Source organism: Passer montanus, unplaced genomic scaffold, assembly GCF_014805655.1.
Source record: "Passer montanus isolate IOZ18808 unplaced genomic scaffold, ASM1480565v1 scaffold26, whole genome shotgun sequence".
Taxonomy (NCBI): domain Eukaryota; kingdom Metazoa; phylum Chordata; class Aves; order Passeriformes; family Passeridae; genus Passer; species Passer montanus.
Window position 1 is genome coordinate 4,816,787 of NW_024367261.1, and position 10,422 is coordinate 4,827,208.

General features: G+C 45.0%; 1 protein-coding gene across 3 annotated transcripts in view; it reads right to left on the reverse strand.

Annotated features, from left to right (window-relative positions):
- The window catches only part of GMPR (guanosine monophosphate reductase), a 41,581-nt gene extending 35,293 nt beyond the window's left edge, over nucleotides 1-6,288 (reverse strand). The window contains exons 1-3 of one of the 3 annotated variants that reach the window (XM_039712101.1): nucleotides 5,865-6,288; nucleotides 1,788-1,907; nucleotides 1,048-1,131 (exon numbers count right to left, since the gene is read on the reverse strand). In XM_039712101.1, coding sequence (XP_039568035.1) covers nucleotides 1,048-1,131; nucleotides 1,788-1,907; nucleotides 5,865-5,951 — 291 coding nt within the window. In that variant the 5' untranslated portion in view covers nucleotides 5,952-6,288. Of the gene's footprint in view, nucleotides 1-1,047; nucleotides 1,132-1,787; nucleotides 1,908-3,557; nucleotides 3,582-4,030; nucleotides 4,195-5,864 lie in introns of those variants that run through there. The other 2 variants (XM_039712102.1, XM_039712103.1) reach the window with 2 other exon arrangements.
- Nucleotides 6,289-10,422: the final 4,134 nt, after the last annotated feature.

Sequence of the window (10,422 nt, forward strand, 5' to 3'; positions counted from 1 at the left end):
CCTACAAAACCTCTGCAGAAATCCAAGGTCACTGTGCAACTCAGTATTTAATCACTACAGGAATAGGAGATCCTATTCCAGTCATTATGTACCACAAATAAGCTTAGTTTGGAAGTGTCCAGACACAGGACATTCCTGGGACCACTTTCTACCTTAGGGTGGCATGTCCTGACTGGCCAAAGTGCTAGGCTCACTTTCAGACAACTCTGTAATCAATAGCCTTTATAATATAATTCTGAAATGTGCCACAAGTAAAGATACAATACAGCAATGTGGTATTCTTTTCTATACAGAGAAAGATCAAAAACTGCACTGAACTTTGAGCAGGAAGGGGAGATGGCCAGGCACACTTACAGTGCCTCTACTGGTACAGGGGCCTGCCAGAAGAAACTAACAAGTCTGAATGTGACAAAGTCACAAATTAAGTCAATGTTTAAATCTACTAAATATAATGGCTCAGACTAGGACCCTGTGAACAAGTGGGATAGCACAGCCAGGAATAGCACAAAGTGAGCTCTGGTGCAAGAAGGTAAGTGGAGGACATACAAGCTCTGACAACTTCCAATGCTCATCCCTGCCTGGGACCAGCACCTAGGCCCCTGCAGCCTGTAGACAGACTCCAGATCCACTTGCACACCTAATAGCAAACACTTTGCCTGGCACAAGGGCATGCAGGGCCAGCCTGTGGTTGGTTTACTTGAAATTGTTTACATTGGTGCACTACCACAGCTCCCAAGAGCAACAGAAGCTTAGCACTCATACCTACTCCTAAGTATTTCCTCCTTCTTAGTTCAGGATACTTATCTGTTTCCATTCCAGGCATATACAAACTTTGCTTTTTTGCATTTTAATATAAGCACTTTCATAATGGACTCACATTGCCGTTCTTTTAAATCAGGACAAGCCACTTCCCCTGATGAATTTAAGAACAGCAAATATCTTCATTCTCCAAAACCTCACTTGACAACAGTATTCCCTAGAGACTCCACTGTATGTGAGTTCAGAACAAAGCAATAAACCATAATAATTTACAGTAGAAAAATGTACCTCAAGGCATTCTGGGTGATTGGCAGCAAACTGTTTCCATTCTTCCAGAGAATAATGCTTGTGAATTGCAGTGAACATTGCATGCTAGCAAAAAACCAAGAGAACTGATATTAATGTCTGAGTTAGTAATTTTTCCCTCAGCTGCAAAATAAGGCATTAGAAACCCCCCTTTTAAGTATAGGCTCATCCTGCTTGGAAGAAACAGTAACAGTGAATAACAGACCAGGCAACTACAAACAGCTTTCAAAAGCAACTTGGCATACTTGGCCAATCTTTCAGGACCAGGTTTATGATATGTTTCATTAAGCTACTGACAGTATTTTGAATGTGCCAGAGGTTCATTAAGTTAGACAGTGCTGCAGCTCTATCCTGTAACCCACACTTTCAAAACTTATCAGCTAATTTTTTTTTATTTTTTTTTTCTGGCATGGAGCACAAAGGGACCTCAAAAACTAAGCTCTAGAAGCTCCACCTGAAGCTGAGCTACACCCAAGATGGATGCTTCCCAGTATGGAAGCATCTCCACAGAAATTTCCTTATATCAGGAGCCCTGTTTGTGGTAACTGTGTTGTTCTAAAAGGACCCCTGCTTTTTTTTTTTTTTTTTTTTTTTTTGGAGTTTTAAACTCATGTTCCCCTGTTCTCCAACAAACTTAGCTAAAAATCAACAAAGGCTGCTCACTGTTACCCAGCAGCTTCTCAACTGTTCTTTCTGTTGCAGAAATGAGAGTTGAGACTTACTTTTGCCATAACCACAGCCATTTCAAATGTCCCCACAGTGTCCATGTTTGCCACTATAATGGGAATTCCTGTGTACGTCTGCTTGGAGTTACGGAAGGTGAAGGTGCACGTGAGGTCAACCTGCAGTGAACAGACATGCATTCTTTCAAGTAACTGATTGTAATCTTACATGAGTTTTGCCACAGATTTCAGATACAACACGTTTAGACACAGCTTCTCCATTTTCCTCACATTTCCTGTTCCTTTTATTCCACTATTACATCACTAATTTTTTTTTTACAATTTTTTTTTACAATTCTGCCTTCCAAACAAGAAAAAAAATTTAGAAGAATGCTTTCTGCATTAAATAGAGCTCTTAAGAAAAATAATCAAAATAAAATCAAAAAGCGAAAAGGAAGAAGGTAGAAGGGCTTGGAAAGAAAGGACAATGAGGACTCTGGGTTATTGTATACAGAAGTAATCTCAGCTGTCTGTATGGCTGCCTAAGAAACTCAAGTTGAAGTCCTGATTCCAAAAAGACAGAATTGCAACTCCCCCTGTCTCCAGGGCATAGAGGACTTTGTCCCAATCTTTAAGGTAAATGACCATATAATAAAGTTTGCTCTTCTGGTCACAGTTACCAGCACTCCTGCCATACAATACGAACCATCATACCTTGGCTTGCTAATCCAAGAAGCTGCTAGTTTCTAAGTTAATGTCTTAAAAACTGTATCTGCCTTCACCTTCAAAGATATTTCTTCTTCAGCACCTTCAAATGATCACTGTCATATCAGGCCTTTTTTTCCTTACATCTGCAGGAGGTATCAAGTTAGATCAGCTCCAACTGGCCTACCTAGGACCTTCCTACCTAGGGGAAAAATGCTCAAAAGGAAAAAAAAAAGAAGAAATACAACTCTAAGATATTAGTTTAGTCTCTAGTGAAAACGAAGGCTCTTTCAGTTTTCACTAATCCTCCCTGCAACTTTAACCCAGGAACATTTGGAGACCTGAACTAAACTGAAATCCATCACAAGAAAGCAAGCAACAGAAAAAATACAGGATTTTTTACTGTTCAATTAAAACACATTTTGAACACTTCCAAATTGCAGGCTAGATTCTGATTAATATTGTGAAGGATTTATTACTGATTCGTATAAGAGAAAGAACTAGGTGCCTTAGTGATAAACTGTGAATTAGGTTCTCATATAAGCTTGTAAGTGAAGGGTCACTTTAGTGAACAAGCTAAGATGTATCTTAATGGAGACTCCCCTTTCTCCCATTTACTATCAGAGTTCTAATTCTCCAGCCATCATGGATGACAAAACATTCTTTAGCTGGAGCTAACATTAGAAAATAGTGTGAAGATTATAGGTATGAAACAAGTATAAAAATTTAATTCACTTTAATTTAATTTACTTACTCCCTCGTAACACAATGTATTATCAAGGGCAGTGGGACACAAAAGTATCCTACAACCAATTGCACAGAGATGCCAGCACCAAAACCACTGCCCTGCGGTTTTACAAAGGAAAAACATCTCTTTCAAAGGATCTTCAGAAAGGAGAAGAGTTACGTCTCAGTAAAGACACCAGAGACTGCAAACTAGACACAGGACAAAGCAAGAACTTGCCTTGTAATTTTTTTTAGTCCTTCACACCTTTAAGCTTCTCCAATATCCCATAGCAGTAAGTCAAATACATTGCATAAAAACTATGACCTTTGCCTGGTAAATACATTCAGTGCTTTTTCTTGTTTTATGAGAGACAAACAACAGCCACTACTCAGTTTCACCTTTTCCATTCGATTCCTCACTTAGTTGACTTTCAGTATGTCCTCCACAGCTGCTTCTTCTCCATACTGAATTATCCTGGTATGTTTATGTTTTTCCTCAGGTGGAAATCAGTCAGTGCTGCTGATCATGCTGGTTGCTATTCTCTCTACCTATTTTAGCAAACTGTGCTGCTCTTGTGGACTTACTTAAATTTAAAAAAATTAAATTAACAACTTCCTACAGGACACTTGTCTGTTGAACTTGCAATGGACAGAGTGCCTGAGCAAGCCCAGCAAATGCAGGAACAGGCTATGTGAGTACCAAGACCCCGCAGAGAGATAATGCTGCTCCCACTCCCACCCTTGCACTGACAAATTTCAATATTCGAATTCAAGCATCACATTTTCTGATATCTTTTCAAAAAGAGAAAGCAACCATGGAAAACGAAGACGGTGCAAGGAATCAGAAACAAGTACCAACATAGCAAACCTACAGGAAGATCTGCAAACATCCCAAACTGTCTCTCTAGGAAGCTGACTTAACTCTAGTCACTGCATAAAAAAGCTATCCTTGCGCAAAACGAGGCATTCACACCAGAGAAGCAGACGCTCCCTGATATAAGCTTCAAAGCAGCAGCTTGCTGGGTAGCAGGCTCTGTAGTATGCTGCCTCTGTTCCTCTGCCAGAACTATTTATTTATATTCTTGTTTTGAAGCAGACTGGGGCTGTCCATTTCAGATCTGGCTCTCACAGACTCTGTTTATCCCTGTTGCCACAGCCTCAGTGATGGTGTCCAATTTCCTAACCTTCATCGGTTTTCACTGACCCCCTCATGACACGCACTTTTTCTCATCTGCAATGTTTTAGCAGTTCATCAGAGCCACCCGTTACAACCCTGCCATATCAGCTCATGTTCCTCCTATCGTTTTCCCTTCCCAGCAGCCCTTCTTTCCACAGCCTGCACCCTGCTAAATATAAAAGCACTGCACTTGAAGGAGCCAGGTGCCTGCCACTCACTCGGTGGAGCACAGCTCCACCTGTTTGCCAGGCCGGCACAGTGAATTTTAAGGAGGGATCCATAGGTCCCCAAGCAAATGGCTCAAAAGTGCCCAGGGGCTTTATGTGCAGCAATTGCCCACGATGAGGAGTTACTCGGCTAGGACACTGTTCATCATAAATTAAAAATTGCTTACCAGAGATCAACTTTCTACTGAGAGAGCCTCTCACACCTTATGATGGCAAAGAGGTTTTGCTTAGCTGCTGCCCTGACAATACCCGGCCATAGGCCTATAGTAAACACAGCCTCCCTGTTTCACTTTCCCTTTCTACCTCAGTCTCTCTCTCTCTTACAACTCCATGTCCCCTGGAGAAAATCTTAATCCTCTTTTCATCCCCCAACACAACATAATTCCTTCTTTAGTCAAACGAAATCCTTTGTTAACCTTGGGGTTATGTGGGGTAAACGAGGAGGCACCTTCGATCCTGAGGCAGCCATCTTTTTTTGTGGATGCAATCGATCCTTATGGGATTGATTTCCCGGGGTCTTGCCCGTTCCCCGATGAGAGAGAACCACAGACCTGTTCCGGCTAACAGTGGCCAGCAGGCACACAGAGCCTCAGGGGACTCCAGGGCTCTACACACGCAGGTCACACGGGGGTGAAACCCAAGAGAGGGTGAAACGCACCCACCGCCCAGGTTTGATGTGACTTCCCTCAGTACCCCAGCCCGGGGCACCCTGCGCACTGAGAGCGCTCCCCAGCGTCTTCGCGGGTTTTTATTACAATTTTTTTTTTTTTTTTTTTTTTTCTAAAGAGCACATCAGTTCCTCGGTACCAGCACCGCCCACAGCCCCCGAGGCTGAGGGCAACACTGCCTGCCAGGTGTCATCACCGGCTTCTGCCGGCCCAAGCTGCGGGGCGGGTAACCGGACACCCCCGTCCCGCAGCGCTGCTGGTTCGCCGCCACCGCCCCCTCCGAAACCGGAGGTCAGGCCCCGCTCAGCGCCGCAGAGGCACCTGTTAGGAGCAAGCAATTCCCCACTGCCCCCTTATATTTCAGCTTGAGGAGCGAGGGAGGCCAGGGCGGCACTGGCCACCTCCGGCTCCCCGGGGCCGTGGGGGGGACACGCCGCGGGCTTCGCAACCCCGGCCCCGTCCTCCCCTCCCGGGAGCAGCGGCATCCCCCCGCCACGCAAAGGGCGTCTCGATCGGGGAGGGCATTGCTGCGCTACACCCGGGAATAAAAATAAAGCGGTGGGGGGAAGGCGGGTTAAGGAAGTTAAGCGTTGAGAAGGGGGAGGAAAAGCATGCTGGGTTTGGATGCCCCCACCTCTGCTCTGCTTTTGAGGCTGCTCCTTTTAGGTCTGACCAGGACATCTTTAAAGTCCAGTTTGAGGTCTGCGTCTACCCGGGGCATCTCGCTGGGGTGCGGGGCCGGGGCTGTCCTGGCAGCGGAGGCGGCGGCAGTGGCGGCCCTGCTGTGCTGACTGCACCGCCCCGCCTGCAGAGCCGAGCCGAGCCGCGCCGGCCAAAGCCCGCCGGCCGCGCACCCAGCGTATTTATAGGGCGCGGGCACCGGGCCCCATCGCTTTATTAGGCGAGGGCTGTTTTTAGCCGAGCCGCTGCCCCGTCCCCCGCCGCAGCCACCCCCGCTACTCCGCCGGGCAGTGTGCGGTGGGGGCAGACGGGGACGCGTCGCCCGTCCGCAACCGCCCCGTGCGGGGCGAGGCGCCGGCGGCACCGCGGCGGCTTTAAGGGCAAAGCAAGGGCAGAGGAAATGGCGCCTCCATGTGACCGAGCGGGCCCCGCCGCCGCTGGCACCGGGTGCGGGAGCCCGGCAGCGCCGGGGCTGAACGGACATCTTGGCCTGCCTCCCTCTACCTTCCACCGCCCCGAGCCGGGGTTTGCGGCGTTCCCCGGCGCTGATAGCGCTGCTGAAGCACGGCCCAAAATGCTGTCCCTCCAGCCACATAAAAAGGACGCCAGGTGGTATAGCTGGGCTGTCGTGGGAGTCCCACTGCCCCGGGTGCTCCGCTCCGAGCCCAAACCCGGCCCCGTCCCTGCCCGGCATCCGGTAATCCTGAGGCAGGGCTGGGCTGCCATGGCACAGCAGAGGGGCACAGAGTGCCTTTGGCGTTAGCGGCGTTGGGAAATGTGCACCTGGCTGGCCATAGGAGAGCGCTCAGAGCACCAGCCACCTGCCGCTGCCTCAGCAATGTCCTGCTTCACTGCACTTAGAGCAGCAACAGCGGGGGTTTGTGTTTGTTTGGGGTTTGGGGGGGGGTTTTTTTGGTATTGGTTGTTGATTTTTTGTAGTTTGTTGTTTTGGGGTGGCACCTGCAGCTGCCTCAGCAATGTCCTGCTTCAGTGCACTTAGAGCAGCAACAGCAGGGGTTTGTGTTTGCTTGGGGTTTTGGGGGGTTTTTTTGGTATTGGTTGTTGATTTTTTGTGGTTTGTTGTTTTGGGGTGTTTGGGTTTTTTTGGGTTTTAGTTTTTTCCCCCAGCATACAGGAGCCTGATTTGTGACTATTTCCTGCAGTTTCAATGGTGCTAGCCACGGTTTAACACACAAGTCAAAAACCACTCACAGCAGCAGGATTGCACAAGCTGAGTCCATCCACATGTGCTGCCAGAGGGATCAGTACAGGGTTACCAGATACCACATGAGATGACTTCCACAGGAGTCTTAAGCCTTAAAGTCTATTTAATTATGAAGTCAGCGGGTTGTAAGATTTGGACTTTGGAAGACACATGGGCTAAGCATTTTTAGTGACTAGAAACCGAAGCCTGGGACACTTAGTCAGACACATTGCAGGGGGAGGTAGCGCACTCTCCTTTATCTGAGAGTTGCATACGTCTGGTCCACACCCTAACTCCCACAGAGCTCTTTTACACCTCTCTGCCTCAGTGTCCCAGATGATCCAGTATGACCGAGCATGAGCCCAGGGCTTTACACAGAAGGCAGAATTTAGTGTTTGCAATTTTGATTGTCCAGGTGGAGACGCCTTCAATCTGGGACTTTGGAACTCCAGATGATGTTCCAGGAGAGCCTTGCTGTTATGAATATTTTCCATTGAGATATTCAGGAAAAATTACTCTATAATTTGTTTGATCTACATAACAGAGGTCATTCATTTGGTGTTTTCTCCACAATATAAAGGAACTACTAAAACATATTTTTCAGAGAGACATATGTGCCACTATTTACTGTTAAGTAATAAGAGTACTGATGAGAATGGGTCCTGTGGAAGTGGCATGTCTGTAGCAGAGGACCGAGAATGGAAAAAAAAACAAATGCAATCTGTCTGTGCCTGGCACCAGGTCTTCCATTTGCCCTCATGGCAGGCATGTGATGCTGAGAAGAAAGAAAGAAGCCACTGCATTGCACTGTGAATTCAAAAGGTCAGCACTGTTTTGAAGAGTAGATGGGGGCTAGCAGTGATATGTGTAAGCCACAGAAAATGCATGTCTGATGCTGTTTACAATTTCTAGTATTATAGTCTCCACTCACAGAGCTCACAGAGCTATTTTCCTGCAGATCACAGTATCTGCTATTATCCATTAATTCCCCATGTACACATACCAACAGACTAGTCAGGTGTCTCAGATCAGCTTGAATGTTCTTTAAAGTTTACAAAGTTTGAAATTATCTAGTTTCTTACTTCAGTATATATATTTTCTGTAATCAAAAGTATGTTTTCTTGTTGAACCACCTTTTCATTGTCCTTTCTGAAGTATGGACACTAGAGGAGACGTGATCAATAATCACATTAATATCATAGCCAGAAATGAAGGTCACCTCTTATGTATCTTTGTTATTCCTCTTTATATTACTGCCATACACCTGCCATAATGGATCCCATATTATATCTTTCTGCTATGGGAAAAAATGCTGTTCATCCAGTTTAGTCTTCAAGTGCAAATGAGCCATCACTGATTTCAAATTCAGCATATGTAAATGATTTGTTACTTTCCTTCAGAGTTCCTTTTCTACTTCATTGTTTTATAGTTATATTTAAAAGCAGATAGAATAATGCACTCAGAAGAGAACTGCTCAGCCACTATAGCTGAAAAGACCAATGCCATTGTAGATTTGTAGGTCTTCTAAAAGTTTTCTAAACTTGGTGTTTTTGAGAAGAGGAAAAAGTGGTCATTATAATGCAAATAGTTACTACTGTATCTAAAGCCTATTATTAGCTATGATTGTTGAGCTTGTGGTTTTCATCCTGCTATTGTAAATGCTGCTGTATGTAATAGTATACATTACTTCACAAACCTGAGCTGGTAACAAAGGACATGGAAGAGGCTGAGGTACTCATTGGCATCTCCACCATGCTCTTCCCTGGTAAGATTTATCTCAGGATTCCCAGGTCCCTGAGACTCATCAGAAAAGCAGGAGTAGTGAAGACACGCTCATAAGAGCAGGATCAGATTGGGAGGGCAAGTCCTGAGGACTGGAAAAAGCAAATATCACTCCTGTCTTTGAAAAGAGTGAGAAGGAAGGAAGATCTGCACTTCAGTGCCTGAGAAGGTGGTGGAGCAAATAATCCTGGAAATCGTTTTCAGATGAATGAAGGACAAGAAAGATTGAAGCTAGTTGGCATGAATTTATGATGATAAAATCATGCTCAGCTCACTTTCTAAGATGAAATTACTTCTTGAGTGGATGAGGAAAAAGCAATGGATCTTGTTTATTTTGACTTAGGCTTTTGACAGATTTCAAGTAACTTTTTTGTAGGGAAACTGATGAGGTATGGACTAGCTAAAAGTATATTGAAGTGGATTGAAAACTGACTGAACTTTGGGCTCTAAGGCCTTTGGTGACATTAAGTAGAGCTGGAGGCCAGCTATTTGTGGTGTACCAGGTCAATTGTATATGGCATTAAAACCACTTCTTTTCATCAATGCCTAGTATTTTTTCTTATTTAAATACTTAACACTTCCTCAGTAACTCCTTGGTACTGAAAGAAGCATTCAGTGACAACCTCAAAGTATGAGCACTCGTGAGCACCTGAAACACCTCTAGGGTGAATGCTTAATGATGTTGTCATTATTTGTCAGGAGACATTCTGGTCACAGCAGATGTACAGCTAACACAACTGAAGGCACCTGCTGATTTCCTTGCTCTGGTTCCTAGGAAAATACTATAGCCTCTCGTAGCTCCATACAGACAGCCTGTAACATAATTAGCGTGCCTGTTTAAGGAGTGTGGTGAGCACTAGTGAAAGCATTGCTCAGCTGGCAAGTGCTCCCACAAACTGTGTGTCACAACTTCCCAGCAAAATACCATATCTGGAAAGAACAGCATGCTGCAGGACATGTGTGATGAAGATCTTTCACTCTTAAGGAAAAACAGTACATTTGAGGAAAGAACCTTGTTTTTCTTATGAGAAATGTAAATCCCTTTTATTGTTCTGTTTGAGTTCAAGCCTTGTCTACTCTGAATAGCATTTCCCAGTGGATGGATCAAGAAACATTACTCAGCAAACCCTGCAAATGCAAGCAGATTTCCTTTCGTAGGGGAGATAAGGGTGTTTCTCTGAACTATCAGTGTTATTACAGCATTTATGTTAGGGCTTTTGCTGACCTTGATAGCCACCAAAAATGGGAGGAGTGGGGCTGACAGCCCTGCCTTTCCTAAGTGTGCCAAGCAGACTTCAACTACATTGACGGAGATCACTTGTTACAAAGAAAGTTGTATGCCATAAGTATTTTCATTTAAATTCAAAGAGAATTCTTAGAGAAAAAATAATCTTAGTCGCTAATCATCAGCTAAATCCCAGGCCCACACTGAATTAGTAGGACAACTTCTCACTCAAGGTACAGTTTACTTAGGAGTAAGTCACAGTATCCATTCCCATTTGATTTCAGCAGATTTCAAATGTTA